Source organism: Hippocampus bargibanti, linkage group LG18, assembly GCF_051943395.1.
Source record: "Hippocampus bargibanti isolate YZ-2025 linkage group LG18, ASM5194339v1, whole genome shotgun sequence".
NCBI lineage: Eukaryota > Metazoa > Chordata > Actinopteri > Syngnathiformes > Syngnathidae > Hippocampus > Hippocampus bargibanti.
The window spans coordinates 141477-165984 of record NC_142751.1 but is presented as its reverse complement, the minus strand read 5'-3'; the positions used below and the strand labels follow the sequence as shown (position 1 = coordinate 165984).

At 47.2% G+C, this 24508-nt stretch overlaps 2 protein-coding genes across 3 annotated transcripts; both read right to left on the bottom strand.

Annotated features, from left to right (window-relative positions):
• Window positions 1–214: 214 nt before the first annotated feature.
• LOC148884121 (SWI/SNF-related matrix-associated actin-dependent regulator of chromatin subfamily A member 2) lies at window positions 215–10662 on the bottom strand. The gene is made up of 6 exons (XM_089020772.1): window positions 9384–10662; window positions 7623–7843; window positions 6063–6168; window positions 5878–5979; window positions 1428–1569; window positions 215–1348 (listed from the first exon to the last, which is right to left on the bottom strand). Exons 1-6 carry the CDS (start codon window positions 9465–9467, stop codon window positions 1251–1253), a joined length of 753 nt encoding a protein of 250 aa, XP_088876898.1. The 5' UTR covers window positions 9468–10662; the 3' UTR covers window positions 215–1250.
• Window positions 10663–10932: 270 nt separating this feature from the next.
• On the bottom strand, window positions 10933–23753 carry LOC148884120 (KN motif and ankyrin repeat domain-containing protein 1-like). Of its 2 annotated transcripts, XM_089020690.1 has the most exons (11): window positions 21824–23753; window positions 21205–21736; window positions 20850–20960; window positions 20261–20369; window positions 19466–19645; window positions 18357–18444; window positions 17152–17371; window positions 16183–16325; window positions 13968–14168; window positions 13632–13730; window positions 10933–12124 (listed from the first exon to the last, which is right to left on the bottom strand). In XM_089020690.1, the coding sequence occupies exons 1-11, from the start codon at window positions 23285–23287 to the stop codon at window positions 12101–12103; spliced, it is 3171 nt and encodes a 1056-aa protein (XP_088876816.1). In that variant the 5' UTR covers window positions 23288–23753; the 3' UTR covers window positions 10933–12100. The 2 variants fall into 2 exon arrangements, with proteins under 2 accessions (XP_088876816.1, XP_088876815.1); XM_089020689.1 differs by having other exon boundaries at window positions 10935–12124; window positions 21205–23746.
• Between the last annotated feature and the right edge of the window lie 755 nt (window positions 23754–24508).

Below are 24508 nucleotides of genomic sequence, written 5' to 3'. Positions count from 1 at the left end.
ATAATCCAGAGAGAAGACATTTGTTTTTGAATGACAAATAAATAAAAGTAAACCTTTGGAATTGTTTATCAAGTTGCAGCTGTGTTTGTGGTTCATGATTACAAATAGCCGGAAAGGAAAATGTGTGTATTATCACAATGGAGCTCGCTCTACGCAAGTCATCAGGGGCGATCTCACGTGTTTTTAGTCACACGATAAATCTTCACACTGTATGTTGTTTTAGATGAACGACAATGTTTATTTTTGACAACCGACTGCAGTCGTCCATCTCGCAAAATGTATTTCATCGTGAGAAAGGGGTATTTTTATTTTTTATTCACAAAAGTATGTTTACTAAGGAATGTTTGATGTTTCTGTGTCTTTGCTTCTTTCTTGCTCCCGTCCTGGCTGCCACCGTGGACGCTGATGATGCCGAGCGACCACGCCGACCTGACCTTTACCCGAAGGCCCACCTGCGGGCCTTCAACAGCAGCGTCACCCCGGTCCATCATCGATGGCTTCTTCAACGAGAACTTCCGTCGGGGCTTGTAAGGGCCTTTGGATTCTGGTGCCAGAGGAGCTTTTCCCTCAGAGTGCCCCGGATACAGCCCGCCGCTGTCAACTCTCCGGTGAAGGTAGCGGTTATCGTTGCGCCACCGGATGCTATGTACAAGACGTATCCACCTGTCCATTTTCTGCTCCGTTTATCCTCCCGGCTGTCTTTTTGCACTGGGCCGGGGACACCCTACACCGGTTGGCAGTCGTATACAAACAACTATTCACACTCGCACTTTGGGACAATTTCGTGCATTCCGTTAACCCACCGTGCATGTATCGGGAATGTGGGAGGACCCGGATAAAATCCACACAGAGCCCATCCGCTAACTAGTATTTGGGCCAGATGATTTAACTCTGTACATGCGGTGTCATCGGCTGCATCACTGTACGACTGACCGCACGTATATGAGAATCAAATGCAACTCTATCGGCTGCTCCAATCTTCAACGAAGCCCTTGAAATGGCGACTTCAGAGAAAGCAAAAAGGAAGAGGGTTTCTGACCCTGGCCCCTGGACACGTTGCTGTGTGAAGCAATCTTTGCGGCTGATTTGGTTCCACAGTTTCAATCACGTTATATCTCGGCCTGCACACGAAAGACGGTGACTTTTGAAGTATGGAAAAGCCCTCAAATGGTCTTTTTTTTGGCGTGGGCGGCTAAGAATAACAATGACAAATGTCCGACTTGACTTGACGTCCTCTGTGCAACAACAGTTCAACCCTCATCCTTGGCGGACTTGTCCTCCACCTTGTGGTGCAAAGGCGTTAACCTTTTGGCTGTCAGATTCGGACTCCTCTCCTTGTTGTCCGGTGCTTGTCGGGAGTAAACGGGAGAAGATGATTTCAGATGTTTGTTTTAGCGCAGATCAGTGACTGTACGAGGACATCTTACCTTCTTGCAGGTGTTCAACGGCACCACCGTTGTCACTGTGGGCGACGGCGACAACGAGCGTCTGCTTGGGCTCCAGGTTGTCCACGATTCTCAGCCGGGCGCTCTCGAAGACGGACTTAATGACGATGGAGTCCTCGTACATCTGTGGTGGGAATTAGAAGATTTCATGAGCTGCAACCATCCCAAAACCAAAGTTGCGTTTTCAATCGTTCTTCGCAACTCCTCTTGAGCCAATGCCCATGTTTACAGAAGAGCATTAAGGGCCAAGTTGAATTCTATATATTTTTTTTAGAGATGGGGTATTATTCTGAGAAAAAAAGTTGCAAATTTGCTAGATTTAAAGTCACAAATTTGCTAGATTCCAACGTTTAAAAACAGAGTTTGAGATATATCATTCGGTCGTGCAGTGGGTTAATAGCCTAATACTCTACTGTAGCTGACGGATACGGTCTTTAGTAACAAAGAGATCCTTCAAGTCTTGGCACAGAATCACAATACAGTGGGGCCACGGTTTATGAATACCTTCCCTTTCAAATTTTTTGGTTTACGAACGTTAAATTGATGAAAATAAATGTGTCAAAAGGTGAGTATAGTTTTGCTTTTTTTGATTGTTGCTGTGCTGATGACCATTTTGGATTTGGGAGCCTTTTACTGAGTGAGGTGCTTGTTCTGTAGCCACAAAGGGACATAAGTCTTCTTGTGCCGGTCCCAAGCCCGGATAAATACAGAGGGTTGTGTCAGGAAGGGCATCCGACGGGCCAAAACAAACATGCGTATCATACCTCTGAAGATGGAGGTTACTGATTCGCTGTGGCGACCCCCTGAAGGGAAAAGCCGAAAGGAAAAGAAGAAGAAATTGATGAAAATTAAAACTTGGCATACGCACTACTTTTTGGGATTCACATGGAGCGCCGCCCCACCATGGCTAGCACAGTAAACTTCAGCGAAAGAACACCAAAGCACACGATCGAACACCGCCCCAGCCGGCCTACCTTTCCACACCCCTTTTCCCTTGAATGCACACGTTGGTCTTCGAGGATTTTTTACGGATACTTTTGCGGATACTTTTGCTGTTATGGGACCAAAAAAGACCCCACCATAGGCTCGTGTTCAGCCAAAGAAGACACAAAACAAAATTACAGTCGAGAAGAAGAAGGAGATCATTGAGAAACACGAACGAGGTGTGCGTTTGTCTGATTTAACAGCATAGTACCAATATCCACCACATCCACCACGGCTAATTCACTCTGATATCGTCATGCGGCAACCTGGAAGTTCGCCATTTATTGATACAACGGATCATTCCTCGAAATGGTGAAAGAAGAAGGCTACGTTCCTCAGCAAGTACTTAATGCAGATGAGACCGGCCTTTTTTGGAAAAATATGCCTAACCGGACTTTCATAACACAGGAAGAGAAGTCTGAACCCCATTCCATCAAGCCATCACACGACCATCACAAAGGTAAATACAATGACTTTAATATACGGTACAGTTTATTTCTTTAATAACAGTACTTATGGAATGTGACTCCTTTCAAACAGCAATTCTCTCCGAACTGCCACCCCATTCCATCAAGCCATCAACGACCATCACAAAGGTAAATAAAACGACTTTATTATACTGTGCAGTGTATTTCTTTCATTTCTATGCAATAGCACATTTATTATACAGAGAATAAGGTATATTGTTTGTAGTTTTAAGGCTTATTTAGTTGAAAATTATATTTTATGGAGACCTGGGAACGGATTATTCTCATTTTAATGCTTTCCTATGGGAAATAAATTTTTGAGATATACACTTTTCACCTTACACACTCTGTCTGGGAACCAATTAAGTGCGTAAGCCTAGGTCCCACTGTATTGTATTGTGATTTCTATCCGGCGTTTAAAGAGGCTGTGTCGTGAACTCGGTCGCGGCCAAATGTATTGACATTTTGTACGTAGTTAGGCCATGAAAACCTTGTAAAATAAATGAATTACGCCATAAGTGCAACTCCACAGCTACCCACTTCAGTTCTGCAAATTATCTCGTCTCACAAGGCTGCTAACGCTAACCCACGCACGACCGAATGATTATCTCAAACTCCGAAAGTTTCTTTTAAACGTTTAAATCTAGCAAATTTGTGCCTTTAAATCTCACGAATTTGCAAGGTTGAAAATTTGCGACTTTTTTCTCAAAATAATATCCCATATCTAAAAAAAAATATACAGTAAAGTCTCGTTATATCGATATTCAAGGGAGTCCGAAAAAATATCGATATATCCGACCCTGTTTGCATGTAATTTTCTCCGTGCGTGCATAGAAATAGTATCGATATAACCGGGACTATCGATATATCCGATATCGATATAACGAGACTTTACTGTATATATATTTCTACTTGGACCTAATGCTCTTCCGTACATATTTGACAGGAGCGAATTCTCTCAGAACTATGTGTACAATATCACGGACAACAAAAAGAGCGATGTCATAATGAGGGCCGGGGAAAATGAAAGACGGATGATAACAGAATTAACTACACCCCCTCTGGGGAGATATTGCCTCAGTGTTGTTTGTGGTGAAAAGATACCAAATAAACAACAATAAACTGTATAAACCGTTCTCCAATAAGACACCGGTCCAAGGTTTTCCAGTTTGATTTGCTGGTGTGTTGGAGCACCCTGGTGGCCGGATGGAAGATGGTTAGTTTGCGCCTTGCGTGTGCGTGCGATAAATTGTCGAGTCGGCCGAGGAAGAAGATGAAAAAGAAGACGAAGAAGATAAAATGGAAATAGAAGACGAACACCACGACGATAGGAAGCTTGGGGCCAATTTCCTCTTTGTTGCTAATAGCAAGCGGAACGTTGCTTAATTTTTTGGGACGCATCGACTGTAAGTCGACTATATTTTTGGTAAAATGTACACATATATACAATTTATTCTGAGCTAAATGATACTTTATTGTATTTTATTTCTGAAAATTAGTCATCGCCGGCGAAAAGGCTAATCGTGATTGCTAACAGATTAGCATGGAGTAATTTCATTCATGTTTCTTATCATCAATTACGATTCATATCATCAATTGAAAAAAAATAAACTACAGCTTATTCCATTGATAGACTTTAAAGAACAACGACGTCTCCGGACAAGTTGTGTCTATAATTTGTAAAATGGCTTCAAATGACTTCTACTGGGCGTATTTTAATAAGATTCCACCGCATATAGCCAAATTGTACGTTTTAAGACTCGCGCTGAACATTCAGGAAGTCTTGTTTTTGAGTTGGTGACGAGTCCTCACATGACGTCAGAAAAGGACCGCCCTTTACCGTAGACACATTGTAGCGGCCCTTCCATCACGTCAATGTATTTTGCTGTACTGTTTTTTTGAAATCCTTGTCTTACATCCAAAAGCCGCCAGCAGAGGGAGTCAAGCTCCATGGAAGGAATGTATCAGCCTGTGGAAACGGGCTGATTCATTCCTCACAGGTCCGTGGCCATTTTTCTTGCATCTTTTTGGGTGAGACATTCCCCCCGCCCGTTTGCCTCAAAATGACCCGGAAAGATTTCTTTAATCGATTGCAAACATCTATGCTTTCTTCTTCAAAACTATTTGAATCATATTCATAACTGGATGTGTAACAAGAAAGCATATTATCCGAATCTGAAGCCATTGTTTTTATTCTGCAGCAATGCCAGACGTCTTGGCGTGACGTCACGAACTGGGGGCGGGACTTTCTGAAAACGCCCAATTCGCAGCTAATTTTTTTTGCAGATTTTGGACACTTTAAGTCATTTTTATTTGTGTTTTGCAATTGACTAAAAATATCAGCCTGCGTGTTTTGGTTATTTTAGATGCTATAAAACGTTTTTCTGATGTCAGGAAACAAAAAAAAGTGACGGCGGTTTCCCTTTATATGAGGTTTGACTTTGTAAAAAAATGGGTTTGTGCGTGTGTATGGACTAACATGTGACCTAATCACTTGTATACTGCTCTAGGATTGTGGCAATACCGCAGAGGCCCCATATCTAACCCCCATCCTCTGGTTTGGCAAACGACTTCTGAGTCATAAACCAAGCCTCGATCCCCCCTCTCCCAGTACTATTGGTTTTTTTCTCTGTACTTTTCGGTCTGCACACCCAATAAAACCTTACCAATGAGTAACCCGATGCGACTTAACTCAGTGGCAACCTAACTCAGAGGCGTGTGTCGGACCCAGTAGCCTCCGGGACTCTACCAGTGTCACAGAAACGCTTACTGCTAGTTTCACCTCACGAGTCCTTTGTAGACTTGTGTACATGAATGTCAAAACATTTCCAATCAGACAAAGTTGTTCTGCTAGCGTGCTAAATTGTTTTACAAGTGGGTATAAAGATCCTACGAGTCCAAAACCAGTATCTTTGAATGATTGTCTTGACGAAGTTTTCCCGAACCGGGTACCAAATCCAATCCCAATTCCAGGGCTTCACCTGAGATCCTTCCAGGTTGTACTTCTGCGCGTTGTGACAGAGCAGAAAAATGTCCTTCTCCAAGTCGCCCACATTTCTGTACTTGTGATTTCGCACTCTCTCCTGTCCCAAAAAAAATCCAACAATGTCAACGCGAGAGTAGGACTCTAACGAGAATCGGGATGGCCGCGTTCGCGCATGCTCACTCGGATCCGTCGGAAGTCCACAGGCTTTCGGATGAGCTCATAGTACTCGGGGGCTTCCTTCTTGGATGGCAGCTGGACAAAACCTTTGCTGATTTGTCGCCCCAAACTGGAAGGACAAAGGAAGTTGGCCTTCACACTCTGTGGCGTAGGACATGTCGTTACTTTGCGGGTATCGATAAAAACATTGCTGACAGGTGCATGCAATTGCTCTGCTACAGTGTATTACTCATCAAAATGGCAACAACCTCCGAGGAGGGAGCCGACAGTCGACACTTTGGTGTTTTTCCCCAACAAAGCGTTGACCACCACGACTTTGATACGAAGCAGGCGAGGAGGTATAACCGGCACGTAATAAAGCCACGTCGTGACTTTGTTTTCATAAATATTGAGTGTTAACTTGTGAGCACAGGATCCACCTGCCCAGGAACAGAGACAGTCAGTCATTGCTACGTTGTCATCACTGTCAAATTCATAAGGTTGCAGACAACACCACGGTTATCGGTCTCATCAAAGACAGCGACGAGTCTGCGTACAGACAACAAGTGGAACAGCTGGAGCTCTGGTGCTGCCGTCACAACCTGGAGCTGAACACACTCAAGACGGTAGCGATGATCATGGACTTCAGGAAACATCCATCACCACAGCTGCCCCTTACACTATCCCACTGCCTCGTGTCAACCGTCGAGACCTTCAAGTTCCTGGGAATCACAGTCTCCCAGGACATGAAGCGGTGGTCAATACCAACTGCATCCTGACAAAGGTCCAACAGAGGATGTACTTCCTGAGGCTGCTAAAGAAGCATGGCCTGCCACAGGGGGTGCTGCGACATTTCTACACGGCTGTCATTGAATCTATCCGGTGTTCTTCCATCACCGTTTGGTTTGGGGCCGTCACAAAAATGAACGAAATCTGAATTCAAGGGACACTTAGGACGGAGGAAAAAAATCATTGTCACTGCCCTACCCACTCTCGAGGACTTGCACACTGCAAGAATCCAAACAAGGGCGCGGAAAATGCTACTGGAGCCTCCGCACCCTGCCCACCACCTTTTCCAGCTACTCCCCTCGGCAGGCGCACCAAATCCAGCAGACATTTAAACTGCTTTTTCCCCTAAGCCATTAACTCTAAACAGTAACCCAAATAGAACTCTATAGTGCCTCCACTTTTCTCCATTTTTGATGATACTAGTGCAGCGTGTTCTACCGGAGACAAATTCCATGTGTGTTCTACATACTTGGCAATAAAAATGATTCTGATTCTGACCAAATGTACCAACTCGCATGTGTCAGGAAGCTACGCTAAACGGGCCTGGCCGCCACCGCCTTGTTCTCAAGCAATGAAAGGCCTCAAAAATGTCAACACTAATCCGAGTCCGTCGATCTGCAGGACCAAAGACGGCATTTTATGACAAGAACCTACAAGGGTGCATCACCCGCAGCAATCTGACCGTGCTCCAGTCCTGCGTTTGACCAGCCCGGGTCGCCACAATGTGGCCAACGCGTCGACAACCTGTGACGACGGAGGCGAGCATTGTGAGTTTAGTTTTCATCTTTTCCTTACCCGTCCTTGTAGTTGACCACCATGTCCACCAACGTGCTCAGTTGGCGAGTGAGCTCGGGCGGATTCGGGGGAAGCTTCTCGGCAGGCGGTCGCCCTCGTTTCCGTTTTTCACCTGGGCCGTCTTGCGCCGCCAGGGGCACCGCCTTGTCACATCGTCGGCCGCGTTTGCGCTTCCTTGAATCACCGCAGTCCGCAGCTCCCGTCCTTCCGCCGGCTTCCGGCTGCGATTCAGGAAAGCGTCCCGCTTAGAACTTCAAAAACTTGTCGAGGTCTTACATAAATTCTCCCCGGGGAAAAGCTCTTTCGTCAACTGCGCGACAACGGTCGGATCACTTTTGCGACGACAGTCCGCCATGTCACGCATACAAATGTGCAAGTTTGTCTGAGTTTCGTAGGATTGTCAACAAAACTGGGGCTCTTAGGTTTTTCACGCGAGTTGTAGAAAAGTGCCTACTTCTCCTTTGTGATTTAGGGGGAATGTAGACGTGAATGCCGGCGTGTAAAATCGAACGACGACATCTTTTGGGCTCCTTTTAAAGTCTATTTTTCCTTTTTAATTGAAAGCGTTCCATCAATTTTGCAAAATGTGCTCAGTGGAATGGTCACACTGTTGGCTAAATGTGGAATTAGTCGAGGGGGGTGGCGACAGAAAAAAAGAAAAACATTTCAAGAGACAGGTACAGTGATACCTTGGCTTACGAACTTAATTGGTTCCCAGACAGAGTGTGTCAGGTGAAAAGTGTGTATCCCCAAAATTAATTTGTGGAGCCTGATTGATGGGATGTTTTAACCTTGCAGTCTACACTCTGCCGTTGAACTATCAAAGTTTAAACCTGTGCAAATGTCACTGTTGTCTATCCATTTGCTCACTCTCTCTCTGTCGTCTGCCTGTCTGTTCAAGGTTTAACGGCCTCACTCTCTCTCTGTCTCTCTCTGTCTGTAACCCCCACCCCCTCACTGCTGCGTTCTTGACCAATCACGTGGCTTTCACCGAAGACTGGGGGCGGGGAATAGAGGACAGAAACAGTCGGCTGCCATTTTGTTGTTAGGAGAACGGGCTCGTTCGCAAACGACATATCACTCATTGTGGGGCTCTGTGTGTATCCTGAAAAAAAGTTTGTATGCCAAGGTAAAACGTTCATAAATTTATCATTCGTCAACCGAAAAGTTCGTAAGCCAAGGGATTCGTAAACCGAAGTAGCACTGTATATGCTTTCCTTTTTTTCAAATTGTACAATTGTTGATGACTGAGCAGAGTCAATTTCCCGCACCAGTGATTGGACAAAGTCAAGTAACTAGTCGTGCCTTTCGCATAACTAATTGAGACGTGGAGTCGGCTACATTTTAACCTCCACGGCGGAGGCTGCGTCGCATCCTGGAGACCGCTTGAGCGAACGCCTGAGGCTGGACCCAACCCATGCATGTGAAGGAGCAGCCATTCACACTACGGGAACCCGTCTGCCCACACGCCAAATTGGAAGAACCATCCACATCACAGACATCACGCGGGTGATCGAGGACACGACTGGCGGCGCGAGCTGTTGGCAGCGGGGGGGGGTTGGTCGTGTCGTCGTGGGAGAGCTGATTTTGGGGGGGCAGGCGGGGGGTCCTGCAGCATCACCCTGGAGGAACGTAGGCGTAATCCCCCGGGCAGCCGCAGTCCACATTCCCGCCACACCGAGGCTCGCCTCTTCCCCGGCTTGCATGATTCCACCGCTCCCTCTCTCACGCACGTCGAGCCGAGAATGTCGGGGCGTTTACCTGAGCGCAGTCCGTGGGATCCATCGCGGCGGCGGGGGAGAGAATTAGCAAGCCCGCATAGCAGCGAGCCGCTAGTCTCTTCATCAGCTGATCACTCAACGAGAAGCAGAAAGGGGGAGCGCAGAGGGGTCGTGGCTTGTGTAGCGGGAGAAAGAAAAAGGACTAATGTTTTCATATACAAATGGCCGGTGGGCATTGCGGACGCCGCCGTCTGCACGGCTTCCCGACGTCTGCGGCAGAAAGGCCCGAGCGCGTCTCCCTCTCCTTTCGCATGCTTTCGGCTCCCTTTCTTCCCTCTGCGCCCCCCTCTTACTCTCCCTCCCCACAAAGGTCCGCGTTTGGTCCGCTTTGCATTCCATCTGAGATTCGCGGGGGAAAGCCTCCCGACGCACTTCCCGTCCCCTAAACACCAAGACTCTTATTACGAGCGGCGCAAGGTTGCAACTGTGCCAGGCCAACTTGACTCCGGGCAACATCTGCTTGCCGTTAAAGGACAACCGAAACCGCCCTACAAGTTGCGTCCGTAATTTGTCAAATCACTTCAAATGACTTCTACTGAGCGCATTTTACAAAGATTCCACCGCATAGAGCTATCTTTTACATTTTAATACTCGCGCTGAATATTCCGGAAGTCTTGCTTTCGAGTTGATGACGATGCCCTAAGTGACGTCACGGAGGGAACGCCCCTGACCGAGAAAGCGACACGCAATGCATTTTCGGTACTTTTTTTAGTCTGAAAACATCGTGTTGATTGTGAAATTAGAAGGAAAACGACATAAATAACGCGATGGTGAATGGTTGTGTGTCGCAGCCAATTGCGGTAACACGCATGAAGAAGGTGTAAATTTACACAAATTCCCAGCGGACAAATCAGCCCATTTCCAACGGAGCTTGTGTGCCATCTTGTGCATTTTCTGGGTGCTACATTGGAGTCCAGAACTTCCTTCACCCGTTTCATCGCTTGCAGATGGCACGAATTGATACGGAAGGCCTTCTTTAATCGATTGCAAGCATTTTTGCTTTCCTCTTCAGAACTATTTGAATCATCTTCATAACTGGATGAGTAACAAGAAAGAATCTTCTCCGAATCTGAACTTTCTGAAGCCATTGTTTTGATTCTGGAGCAAGGCAGTTTGTGAAGGAGTATCCTGGAGTGACGTCACGAACAAGGGGCGGAGGTTTCTGAATATGGCCATTTCTGAGCTCATTTTGTGACAGTTTTGGGACACATTAAGTCATTTTTATTGGTGATTTGCATTTGACCAAAAATATCAGCCTGCGTTTTTTGGGTATTTTAGATGCTATCAAATGTTTTTCTGATGTCAGTTAGGAAACATTTTTTTTTTTCTTCTGAGAATTTGCTCAAAAGCGTTTGGGATGGCTTACATACAAACACATTCTTCCGCACGTGAAATTGCACCATAAACTTTGCGTTTTGCAAAGCGATTCAAGCCTGCATTCGGGCAAGCTGAGGCGAGAAATTCACCCCCCCCCCCCCCCACCACCACTTACACACCCCCTCCCTCGCCCGATAAGTGAATCAATTCGGAGAGCCATTTGTTGCGTCTCGCGCCCGAGGGGGTCGATGAGCTGTCTTGATACCAAAGCGGCGCCGATCGACGACCGTGTAAATGTGACAGGTAGCCCCCGATCATCGTGGTGGCCACACCGAGCCTCACGTTGAGCCCCTCTGTTTTTTCTCTGATTTTGGGATGGCAACCCGAACGGCTCATTCCCAACCTATTCATCACGTTTGACCAACTCACCGGCAAGGAGAGTCGTGCATTTGTCGCCATTTTCCCATTTCACGTGGTCTTTGCACAACTGTTAGCAAATAGCGCAGTCGTTGAAATTTCGAGGGCGAAAAATAGGCTTCACGCCTGACCGCATTCAAATTGCGCTCCGGCGTCGTGTCGAGCAGAAACCAGCATCAATCGCGTGTTTTCCCGGCAACCGCTCCGAATCCGGGGCCTGTTGCCACGGCAACAGAAAATCGATGCGATTTGATTGGATGGCACACTGGGAAACCATTCTTGCTTTCACACAAAGGCAGCGCGCAGGCACAGCAAAGATGTCGTTTGTTCCCCTTGAATTTATGCCTATAGTGCAAGACGGCGGCGAGCACGGCAAACTTTTGGCAGCCGTGGATTCCGCTTCTCCCAAATAAGCGGCCAGAGGAGAGAATGCATTCAAGGGGAAGGAGGTGCCATGAAAAATTCTCTCTTTGCTCGCTGGCAACCGAAAAGGACGTTGTTCAGAGCTCAGGTAGCGACCGATGGCGGCTCCACCCTTGAATGTCACATGACCAAACCCGTCAAGCAGGTGAGCGCGGACGATCGTTGCTCCGGCCCTGTGATGTCGCTTGGATAATTGAGATGGATGAAAAATTGCGGCTTGTTCCGCTTTGTTCATCGTCCACAAAAGCAATATACTTGCAAGTGGAAAGAAAGCACATTTGCCGTCGACTGCCGACATTGACTTGGACCTCCACTTGTGGTTTTCTTTGGAATTTGTTGTTCAAGGTCATTTCTGGACGGGAATCACCAATGACCACAGAATATCACCAGTGTTTCACAAAAGATTTGCCAATATTTATTTGTGCTACCGACACGCCCAAACTGACACACGTAGCAAATATTTTGCTCCACGCTAAAGGAATACTTATCGGCAAATCCCTTGTGACATCGCCTCCATCCTTCATTCCAGGAATTAGGGATTTAGAACCGTCCATGGGGATGAGCCTATTGTGCACACGCGCGCGCGCACAAACACACACACACACACACACACACACACACACACACACACACACACACACACACACACACACACATTTCTGATTCAATGGTTTTGTGAGGTCTAGATAAAGGAGTGATGACCGCAGTTGCTGATAAGTTTAGAGAAGAACTAGTGTTATATTTGAACACTAAAGGTCACCCCATTTCCCACTACAACTTCTTGAAAAAAACAAAGAAATAAAAACTGGACTGAAATAACAGCAGGAGTGAGGTTTCTGAATGGGTACATTCGAAGTCCTCATGGCTGTATTGAATTTGGTAAAAAAATGATTTTACTTTTTGTTGTATGAACTTTTTCCTCTCATTAAACACGCACACACATAAACACACATAGTGATAAAAAGTGCATGTATCCAAGTGAAATGAAAATACACACCAAAAAAATCATTTTGGGTGAATTTGTGAGGACCTTTCTGAAACTTTAACAGATGCATATATAGACCCTCTAGAAGCCTTTAGAATGGAAAAACTTGTGAGGACCGGCCAAAAGGTCCTCACTTGTCAAAAATGTCCTCACGACGTATGGTATAAAACAGCGGCCGGGAACTTATGGCTCGCGAGCCATATATGGCTCTTTTGATGATTGCATATGGCTTGCCGATAAAACTAAATACATATTCTCGCTTTTTCGCTGTTCATTTCCTGTTGGATCTGCAGTTGGCGGAAAGCGCAATTTTGATTGGATGATACTGGCCGTCATGTTGAAAGAGGTAAACGCCCCTTTAAATAAACCGACGAGTAAAACAAAATGGCGAGTACACTTCAGCTTGAATGCACCGGAGGATTCATTCGCCTTTGTGGAGAGAAAAGGTTCTGATTCTAATTTGCAATCAAACAAAACGGTCAAACGTCAGTGGCATTTCAACAAGCCCCACGCTAACGTTAGCGTCAATATACATCTGTGAGAGACAACAGAAAGCTAATGAGCAGTATGCAGGCCAGCGAGCAATAACTTTGCGTATGGACCCGCCAACTTGACTTTCATTCCGATTGTTTGGCTGGATTTTTACCAATCACGAGGAACGCAAAACCCTTCATGTTAACGCTGAGTACGATCACAGTTATTTTAAAGAATACAGTGTGACATTTTGTTGAAAAGTGGCCGCGCGTGTGTGTTTGCGTGCGTATTTGTGTTCCTGTTTGCGCGCACGCATGCTCGCTCGCTCGCTCACGTGTGTGTGTGTGTGTGTGTGTGTGTGTGTGTGTGTGTGTGTGTGTGTGTGTGTGTGTGTGTGTGTGTGTGTGTGTGTGTGTGTGTGTGTGTTGCTCTCCCTGAAAAACATTTCTAAATATTTGACTTTTATGGCTCTCTTAGTCAAAAAGGTTCCCGAGCCCTGGTATAAAATCTTAGTGGTCCTCACAAGACAAGTCATACAAACGCACAGGCTAATTTTAGTCTTCCATCTCTAGATAAAGACCTCCAAAGCAATTCCCGCATGCACGCGCATACCTCAGCAGGTGCTTTGGAGAAGTTGGCGTGAGCGTAGAGAAGCTCGATGATGTCATGGTGTCCCGCCTCCAAGGCAATAGACATGGCGGTGCTGTCATCCTGAACACACAACCGGCTCGGTTAGCATACTGGAAGCAGTTGCGGGCTTCGCTCAACTGCACACCGGTGCCATCTGCTGGGCCTTCCTTGTAACGGCCGCCATTCAAGGGCCCGAAGTGCCAGCTGTGGAGCATTTCTCCACGTGGCGCAAGGTACCCGTCGGACGCACGAACACTGTGCATGCTTGTGTCGATGGTGTGAGACGAGTGCGACGGGGATTTTGGAGCCGTCACTCACGCTGTCCTTGAGCGCGGCGTCGCATTCGGGCCGGTCCAGCAGCAGCTCGGCCATGGCGGCGTGGCCGTGCTCGCTGGCGCGCATCAGCGCCGTGGAGCCCTCGTCGTCCTGCGCGTTGACCGCGGCGCCGCGGGCCAGCAGCGCCCGTACCATTTCCACGCGGCCGTGGCTCACGGCGAGCATCAGCGCCGTCTGACCGGACTGCTCGGCACACGGCGACAAATGTCGTCAGTCAACCCTCGTCGGGTCACTCCAGAATTGCTCCAAAATCAAAAAAAAGCCACCCTGCAGCAGGACTTAAGACATTTTTGCAGTGAGCCCTGCTTTGACACGTTGGCAGCTTTTGAGAGCGCTTGATCATGGTTACTTACATCGGGAACAAAAAAAAATAAAATTAAACAAAATACACCTTTCAAAAGCTGAAAGCGCAATGGTCAAGTTTTTGTCTCTTTTTTTTTCCGTTGCCTTGAAGTGTTTTAACAAAAATAATCGAACATCCTTGAAGTTAGCATTTCAGTATTTTGCTCTGCCATCTGAACCAATAATTTTGCCATCCGGCTTGGGGCAAAAATGGAACAAAAATGATGATTGAATGTTTATGTTTAGAGGTTGGGATTTTTAATTACAGTAAAGTCTCGTTATATCGATATCGGATATATCGATAGTTCCGGTTATATCGATACTATTTCTAAGCACGCACGGAGAAAATTACATGCAAACAGGGTCGGGTATATCGATAGTCCCGGTTATATCGATATTTTTTCGGACTCCCTTGAATATCGATATAACGAGACTTTACTGTATATCAAAATGTTTTTGTCACATAAGACGTTTGTACAATTAGAGAACCGATGCCCTCTTAGGATAAGACAATTAAGGAGTTAGAAATACGTATATGAATATATAAATGTTAGAATATTATTTTGCTGGCTGGCTTTGAGACATAAAAATTCATACAATAGTTACTTGCAAGGCTAGACATGAATATTATGGTGTTATGACCCCTCATGAATGCTTTTATTCCGGGACAAACGTTATTAAATCGAGATTAGGGCCCAAGCGTTATTTTTTAACATATTTTTTTAGGTCAATTAGATATTTGGCAGACTATTTTTTTTAACTATTTTCATATGGTGAGTCATATTTACCCTCACCACAAAATAGTCTCAAAAGAGCTTCTTCACAAGCTCACGCGGTTGTCAAATATGTTATATGTTACGCTATTCGTCGTATTTGCTTGCTTTGAAAACCCGCCAAAAGTAATTTGCTGCAATGCGGGTGACACCCGGTGCGTCGTTTGAGGGCGTTATCTTCCCAAAAATGCCTTTCTATACATGGTTGTTTTGTTCAGTCAAAAATGAAAAGAAGATTAACCTAGCTATCTAGCTGGCTTCTCGCTAGCTAGCTATTTGCTAGCTATGTATTAGCTATATAGCTATCTAGCTAGCTTTCTATCTATTTGAGTTACTTCCGGGTTGAGTGAACGCTGGCGCGTGCAGCTGCCGCTGCTGACCCACAGAAAAACTTATCCTGTGACTGTAAAGTGACAAAGCGCTTTTAAATGAAATATATTATTATTATTTATACATCATTCAAAGGCTTTTGTACACGCGATAGTTGTTATTGTTTGTCGAATTTACAAGATGTTTATTGACTCTATAGAGACTTGAAATACATCCCAAGGATTCATTTTGCTCATCCAATAAAAAGGTAATTTTCAGTGGCGGTCGTGGCGGATAAATTGTCGGCTAAAAATGTTACCTCGCCATGACCGTCAGTCACGAGCATTTGTTTGACATGGACTTAGTTAGGGGGCTTGCGGATGTGCCGTCATTTGACTGTCGCAAATGGTTTCACTTTGCTTTATTCCATCGTGGAAGTCATGTTTTGAAATGTGCATCCCAAATGATAGATAGTCCATTTGAATGCCATTCAATGTTCCACTAATTGAAGACATGAGGTAGGAATGTGAGGGTGAAGGCTTTCTTTTTTTTCTTTTTTATCTCTGTGCCCCTCACAATAATCAGTTCGCCTCAACTCAAGGTTGCAGATTTCCCATAAGAGTAAACGTGATGAGGTTCAAATGAGGGCAACCGCGCTAGAAAACAGATTTAAAGATAAAGAAGCACACACACACACACCAAAAAAAAAAAAAAAAAATACAAACTAAAGAGGAATGAATGGAAATAAGGTGTGAAATAAAAGGTTGACTGACCTGGCTGGCTTTGGCATTGACGTCGCCGTTATTGAATAGCTGCTCCACCACGCTCATGTCCTCTGGTCGGTCCACGGCAGCCAGCGCGGCCAGCATGATGGGCGTGTAGCCCACTTTGTTTTGCTTGTTGGCATCGCACACGTCTGCGGAAAACATGGCACTCAGCAGTTACACGCCGACAGGCTGTATATATTAAACGGCTCTTGGAGCTGAATTCCGTTTGGAATGAATTCTATTTTGAAGAGTCTTTTTCACCCTCCCTCACAAATACACACAAAATGGCAGATTCAGCTTAGCAACATGACATTTGATCAGCGTGTTTCTCAGCAATAGAGATGGAAAAAAAGACCCTCAAGCAGCCATGTCAGAAAAGATGTCGGTCAGGCCATTTTGGTTTCAGTTCCAGGGGACCTTCAAAGAGGGACACGTCATCCAATTTGTTCCCAAACCTGACCCACAACAACCAGACAGCAAAGCGGGCGTAAATTGTGATGATGAACTGCGTTAGCTTCTTGCTCCCAGGACGAGCGTGACAGGGACGTTTGACCTATTTGCTAACTAGCTGTTGAAAAGGATGCTTTGGTCCTCTCCTCTTTCATATAGCACTGCTTCATGTCACAAAGAGGGTACAGAAAGTGCTCTCCGTGTCTTTGTGTTGTCATATTATTTGTTATTTAGTTTTTTTATTTAGTTTTTAACTTTATCTTCCTTCCGGGTTGAGGGAACGCTGGTCGATGCATTTTATTATTATTATTAGCTATCTATCATCTAGCTAGCTCGCTTTCTATCGATTTGAGTTGCTTCCGGGTTGAGTGAATGCTGGCGCGTGTGGCTGCCGCTGCTCACCCACAGAAAAACTGATCCTGTGACTGTAAAGTGACATTGAGAGTTTTGAAAGGCGCTTATAAATGAAATGTATTTCTTCTTATTATTATTATTCATAATTCCTCTCAAATTTGCGGACTGTACCGGCATCTAGCAGCTTCTGGACCACGCCAAAGTTGGAGTGCGACACGCTGTAGTGCAGGGCCGTATTGCCGTTGCTGTCGGCCATGTTGGCGACGTGACGCAGCAGCGAGGGCGAGATGACGCGGAAGCCCGACAAGTAATCCTCCACGGACTGCACAGACGCCGTCTTGAGGCTGGACACGGAGAACCACTCCTGCTGGACCGTCTGCAGACAATCGCGCTGCAGGAAAGACAACACGGCTGCTGATTCGACTCCTTCGTGAGGTCAATTTCTTACCTTGTGGAGCTCGTTATTACAGCTGTGTTTTATGGCGAGTCTGTAAATGTCAATAGGAATCTGTTAACACCCTGACGAATTCTTGCACGAATTTCAGAATCCGAAAGCCTTTATAGTTGTATTACGTTCATCCTGTCTACTTGATATCTAATTTCAACCAGATTCTTTTCTTACAGACAGTGCACTTTAGGTGTTTGATTACTTGACATGTTTCGTCGGCTACTTCCGCCTTGGTCAGAGTGTCACGGATGCTTTCTAGCACCTGGAGCAGCATCCTGGAGGGACGAGCGGGGGGCGTGACTTGCCTGTCAGATCAAACAGGTAGGTCACGCCCTCAAAGGAACACCAGCTGAAAAAGGCAAGTCGCAACAACATCCGTGACACACTGACGAAGGCGGAAGGACACGCCGAAACATGTCAGGTAATCGAACACCTAAAATACGTTGTCTGGAAGAAAAGAATCTGGTTGAAATCAGAAAGCCTTGGATTGTCCCACAATGGGAAATTTGTCTTTGAAGGAGCTCTAAAATTGGCCAAATCCAAAATGATGGCATGACTGTGACTTTTGATGCATGGGTTTTTGAGATTGGTGGTTGAAATTGGGCAGCAGTCAGTGAAAATCTCCAAGAACAGGTTCCCCACCCCCTTTTTAAAAAATAATCCCCTTCAACCCAGCGCGAGAGTTGCTACCTTTCCAGCAGCTCCTGTATGTTGTTTTTCTACTTCTTTCTTTCCTTTCATCTTCCTTTGATCACTTTGCTGCTGTGAAATGTCAATTTCTCCACTGCGAGACTAATAAAGGTAAATGTGATCCAATCCAGGGTCTACCGTCCCATGTCTTTTCAGGTGCGTCTGCGGTGGATAGTTGTGAAAGCCCCGCCCCAAAGCAGCAAAGACGTGAGCATTTTAGCGTTGAGCATCAACCCACCAGCTCCCTGCTGGGCAAGCGCTTCCCGTCACTCAGGTGCGTCTTCAATACCTGGCAAGCGGCTGTCATCTTCTCACTGAACTTGCACCTGGACACCAAGAGCAACATCAGGTCCACCAAAGTGAATACATTTCTTCCCGACGATTTGTCATCACTGTTTTGGAGCTCGGATGATTTTTGACCAATCGGGACTCCAGCCTTGGAATGCTGCCATTTCAGTCGACTCTGCCCAAGGCTTTTGCAATCAGATGTCAAATGCGAATTAACTGGAGATGACTGGAAACCACAGCAATCGCAACCCCGTTAACTCGAATTAGCACAACAAAGAGGTGCAAAAAGGCAGTCAAGTGTGAGAATTGCCACGACAGAAAAGCTCGCTGGGAAAACCGCTGCCCTCTTGTTCCACAACATGACTGATGGAGAATAAGGAGTTATCGTATTTAAAAGTTTCATGCTGTTATACGCTTAATCAATATGTGTGACTCGAATACACAATTGAAACACAGACAACCTGGGGTCAATCTGAGGTCAACAGAAACAGCAAGTTAAACTGTCATCTTCATCTAGTAGATCTGGATTTGGACAGAATTTAGGACTTGGGAAACTCCTTATCACAGGAACAGCTCATTCGCCAGGTTACAAATTTATCAGTTCATGGAAAAGACAATGTTTTATTGCTTACAGCTGTTGGGGCTCAGAACGTTCCAGGGGCGTGGTATTCTAATCAAGAAAGCTATGTTCTACTAATGTATCACTTAAATTTGCATATACTCTCAATAAATAGCTTGGCAGAGGGCTGCAGAATTAAGACGTCTGTCATGACTGGCTACGTCTCCTGCCGTTCGAGTCTTTGTCCACAGTGTCCGATCGAACATCTCTGACAATGACTCCAAATATTTATTTTTTGTCACGGTGCCGTGCCGACACGCCGGTGACGTGCAACCCTAGAAGCCAGAAATGCAGCGTAAAAGCTGCGCCTTTACCAAATGTAGATTGAACGCGACAAAAAAGAATTTTTGGCTTGTATACCTCAAGCTCGCACCTCGCGGTGACGTCAGGCCACTGGCTGAGTGGCGGGAGTCGAGATGGGGAAAATGCTGCAGTCCTACCTCTTTGGGACTTGGGATTTTGCTGACCCTTTGGATGCCCTGCTGGTGACAACGCCTTTGAACCGTCTCACCGGCGTTGGATCGACAGGAGCCTCCCCTGACTTCTCCCACTTCTTGGTGGTGACCCGGTCCACTTCCGCCAGGTTGTCAGCAACGGAGGGTATGGGAAGTGGATTCAATCTTCATAGAATAATGACACAAATGAATTCAACACAGGGCGAGGTAGCCAAAATACCAAAGTAGAAGTACGGCTCGTTTGTGGCGGGGAAAAAAATCAGAATCTGGCTTAGGAGCTGTCGAAGAGGTAGCCGCGCAAGGGGCACCATGTCGTCGGTCTCCATCGGTCATGGCTGACCATGGATGACTGTCCCGGTGGACAGTGTGCCTGGGCGGTGTTTTATGGAGAGCAGGTTGTCGCCTATGCAGATTGCACCCCCTCTCCACCACACTGACTGGAGCAAAGGAACAGCTGAGCTGATACAATTTTGGGGTCAGTATGGTCGCAGGAGCTGCCGGAAAGGTAGCGGAGTTCGCCACCAGACCGCCTTAGGTGCGCCATTACCGGATTGATTTCGGGTTTACTCCCATAGGAGTTGCCGGAAAGGTGGCGGATCTCGCCACCAGACCGCCCTAGAGGCTCCGGAGACTCGTGGATGGCGGGGTCGTCTTTACACCCGTGTAGGTCTATAGAACCTACCCACTGGGGCACCATGACGTCAGTCGTAATAAAAGGGGCGAAAATTGAAATTCCCGTTCCTGACCAAGAGCAATCTAAAAGGCGTGAGAGGTGTCTACCCGCTTGCCGCCTTCATCAACCTCATGTTTTTCCTGCTGTTCCTGCAGCCTCGCTCACCGATTTCTTTCTTCGTGGCCGTCGGTGAGCCACCGAAAAGAGTTGACCCACCTGGACACAAAATGCATCAAAGTCAAACCACTTCATTGGTTCTGCGGCGACCCGTTCTGGGTTGGTTTTTGCTCTGGTTCACATGTTACAATTAGGCTTTTATCGGAAACGACACCGCCGATGCCTGCATTCACTTCTGCGAGTAAGCAAGGACTTTGTGGTGTTTTTCTGCTTCTCATTCTCAATCAGTGATGCGCATAGTAGGAGAGAATGCTTGCACTCAAACTGCTTCTCCCTCCCGAGGTGTCCAATTTTAGAGCCGCGACCGCAAATTGCTGCGCGCCGGCAACAAAACGACTTCCAAAACCAGATAACATTCCAAGCGTTGCGACTGTCTCGGAGGCAGCCACTTCCTCCAAAGCTAAAAGGGTAAGTTGAACCGAGGCGTGGGAATGTAAAAGAGGCTCGCCCACACAGGCAGAATTTTGACGCGCCACGTGATATTGTCTCGCCGTTTGCAAGCAATTTCTGGTGAATTACCTCTGACGGTGGATGAGGTCTGTTGTTCTAACAGATGAATCATTCTTTTCACCTCAGAGTCAGATCCACCCTGCTGACCGACATCTGCTGGCAGTTGTATTTCTCTGTGGGCTGTGGCAGAGAAAAATACACGTGGCCTTGTGAAAGGTCGTGAAAACAAAAGCACTTGACACTTTGGCGGAAGTGGATGGAAGTTATAGGTTTCGACTTTTAACCTTCAGGGTCAAAGTCCCAAGTAATGATGGCAAAAAACAAGCAATGAACTCGATTTCTCTGTGCCCCATTCTACGCATACCTACACACCGCCTGCACACAACCTAACGGATGTTCGGGTCTTCCTAGTGTCGAGGACTACCTGAATCCAGGGAAGCTCCTTGAGCTGCAGCTTTGCTGCTGGCTGATAGCGATGAGCCGGTGTTTCGTTTTGCCGGACCCTCGGTTTGAGGACCTCGATGTGGCTTGAGCACTGCTGGTTCATCTTCAATGCAACTGTCCTCCACCGAATTGTACCGCAATGTCTGCTGACCTACACCCCCGTTGGAATCGGACGGATCTCGGATCCTCCCCTCGCCAACGCCAATGCTCCTCGTGTTCACCGGGTCAGGTAGATGTGATGGTCCAGAAGCCATGTTTTGTGTTTTGAGGCCAACCAGGAAGTTCTCGCGAATGTTCACGAATCCTACGCCAATGTCTCGGGTGTTTGCTTTGGGACCGTTTCCTTGGACGGGACTGGTTCCGACACTAACTGTGCGTGTCTTCAAGATGCATTTGACGTCCTTCACCCCTTTGCCGAATGACACTGTCCTGGTTGAGGCAGCCTTGTGGGGGTTGGTGTGCTTGTTTTGCCTTCTGGGGACGGCATTTGCGCCGTAGTCGGAGCTGGAGGCCTGTCTCGCGTTTGAGAAACGAGACGTGTAAGTCACCGCGGCATTGCTACGCAGGGACGTTGATGCGGACAGTGCGAGGCTTTTTACCGGATATGTCGCCGTGCCTCGGGTAACCATGTCCTTTGCCTGGCAGACCATCACATCCACAGAACAATCTCCGCATGCAACTGACATTAGTTCCGCGTGCTTCAGATTCTGCCATGGGACTTCCGTGTTGGTTTGGCCATCGCTGAGCTTCACCTCCACTCCGACTCCTTGAGAGTTTGTGGAAACGTGGAGCCCCACTCCCTTCTCCCTGGTTTCCACTAGCTTTCTGACCTCCCAGTGGGTCATGGCTAGATCTGGGCCAACCGCGACATTTCTCAACTCGGGGCCGCAACAGGATGTCACCACGGTCCTCACCCATGCGGCATCCCCCGCGTTGGAGTCTTTGAACTCCACGTGGTTGCCCACCCCTCGGCTTGTGGCGTCGGGCCTGGCCTGGATGCCGCAGCTCGCAACGGATGGCCTGGCGGAGGAGGCTTTGGCAGCTCGGAGCTCCAGTTTCAGCCGGTTCGTCTCAGCCTGGAGAGAGGATTCCTTCAACGCTGCCTCCAAACGGATGTTTTTCTCCTTCAAGTCAGCAATGACTTGTTGCTGCGCTTGAACCTCTGCGTCAAAACTCGCACTGCGTCGATGCCAGAACTCTGGTGGAACGGAAGTGCGACCGTGTTCTTTCATGGCTCCTCCGTCAGTGCTCTGGTCCTCCTGGCAGAAAGAGCTTCCTCCTTGCCACGTTGAATAATGTCCGGTCTCGATGGCTCGATTGAGGGCCAGCGGCGCCTCATCCCCGTCGCTGAAGTCGTCGCAATCCCGTTTTGCATTGGCCTGGCATTCTTTCCCAGTACTCTCCTCCGAGTCCTTATTCAGGATTTTGAGTTGAGAGGTCACTTTCTTCTTTTCCCCCTGAAGGTCTGCGATTTTTACCTTGAGTAATGGGATGATCTTGACTTGCTCCTCTAACTCCCTCAGCCGCCGCAGGGCCACCACCATTTGATCGCGCACATCCAGCAGCTGCGTTGCTCCGACACTCGAGACCGGGTCGCTTCTTCTGGATCCCTGGGGGCTTGACTGGAGGCAACCTGTGCTGCCTCTGCTGCTGATGGCAGGAGCCTTGCCATCATTGCTGTTGTCATCGTAAGCGCCCAAACAGGTGAAGCGAGACACGGAACCGGGGGAGCTCAATCCTGCGAAGCTGGCCAGGCGACGGCGGGCACCGAGCGAATGGCTCCTTGACTCCTGCTCCTCTTTCAGCTGTTGCTCAGTGACGGTCTTCTCCAAAAATGGGTTTTGTTTTTGGCCCGAAGGAGCTCTTGGAGCAGGTGTGGACTTGATTTCACCGCCGCGATCCGCTCCTTCAGTGATGGAGCGACGTCTGTCAGCGACAGATCCGTGCGGTGGAGGAAGAGGAGGGCGACCCAGGAGTCTTGTGTCATCACTGCTCATGGATGACAAGGACTCCGCGGAATACCACTGGCTGGATGAAACGCTGCTTTGCGTTTTTTTCCGCATTGCCGCTGGCCGCTCGAGGCCTCCTCTTTAGGCTTAGCCGCTTAATGTTGATGCTGTTTTGGAGACGCGGGACCAAGTCTGTGGTCAGGTTTCAGGTCCTGTAGAACACCGAAAGTGGAGAACCCGCAGGTTTCTATGCCCGTCAAATGGAATTGAAATAAGCCTTCTAAAGTCTGCATGAAATCTCAGTGACACTTTCTTCACCTTCAAGCCTGACCTGGGTCTTCGTCACCCTCTCTGATTTAGAGGCTGTTTTTGTCTATCGTGATGCATTTGACCATCATATGGCCGAGGCCGGCCCATGTGAAGAGGAGGGACATCGGTTCGAGGAGGGTTTGGCCATCCCACACAATTTGCTTTCAGCAAGAACTATTCCCAAAATGTTAAGTCTCGCCACGCAGATCCAACGTACTCTATAATTACTGCTCATGTTCCCTTCTAAATGCGAGCTGTCGCTCTTGGCTCTCTTCTCTTCACCACTGCCTTTTTTACACAAAGTTTGGAAGAGTCATTTGTGAACTATTCACTGGATGATAAAAATGGGGAAAAAGAAGAGCACTTGATGTAAGCGGAGTTGAACATCATTTAAAGAAACTCTTATTTATAGGCTACGATGCATAAAAAAGCCATTCCATGAAACGACTCATGAAACGTCGCCAAAGCCGCTTGGCGCCAGGAGGACATTTTGACAGTGCACCCTCATTTTGTCCATGGATCGCGACGCAATGCAACTCCGTGCTCATCTTGATTGACCGCCATTGTGCCATACAAAAGCATCTCACGTTCAAGCTCTGCACTTCTGACACTCTTTCGGTTATGACACACAGCCTGTTTTGCAGCTGAATGCATCCCTGCATACAATTCTGAGCTGAAAGAAATGCTATACTGTCATTCACTTTTTAACACCCCAGGTGGGCCGTTTTTTCACTGTACCTAAGTTGATTCTTCAGGTAGGTTGACTTGATAATGTGTTTTAAAATGCGCTCATTGCGCAAACATGGCAAAATGACAAGCAAGCGTGGACCTTTGTTCCAGTCTCCAATCGTCGTTGTTTTTCACTCGTCCGGTTGTGGTGTGTCTGTCATCCAGTAGTAAATCACATACAACATCTTGTTGGGCTTGGATGTGTTTTTTTAATGTATTTCCAAGATGGCGCCCGAGTAGGCAGCCGTCAGCAAGTGCTCTCATGAGCCTTGCTTTTGTTGTTGTTGTTTTTGTGTT

Bases quoted from the DNA above. Each gene is read 5' to 3' on its own strand.
- LOC148884121 (XM_089020772.1), bottom strand. From the start codon at position 9,467: ATGAAGAGACTAGCGGCTCGCTGCTATGCGGGCTTGCTAATTCTCTCC. The intron at 5,980-6,062 runs GTGAGCATGCGC...TTTTTGGGACAG, and splicing joins TGGACTTCCGACGGATCCGA to GAGAGAGTGCGAAATCACAA. The intron at 1,570-5,877 runs GTGAAGCCCTGG...TTCCCACCACAG, and splicing joins ACAACCTGGAAGGATCTCAG to ATGTACGAGGACTCCATCGT.
- LOC148884120 (XM_089020689.1), bottom strand. From the start codon at position 23,287: ATGCGGAAAAAAACGCAAAGCAGCGTTTCATCCAGCCAGTGGTATTCC. The intron at 20,370-20,849 runs GTAATTCACCAG...TTTTGTGTCCAG, and splicing joins GACCTCATCCACCGTCAGAG to GTGGGTCAACTCTTTTCGGT. The intron at 18,445-19,465 runs GTAGGACTGCAG...CTTGGTGTCCAG, and splicing joins AAATCCCAAGTCCCAAAGAG to GTGCAAGTTCAGTGAGAAGA.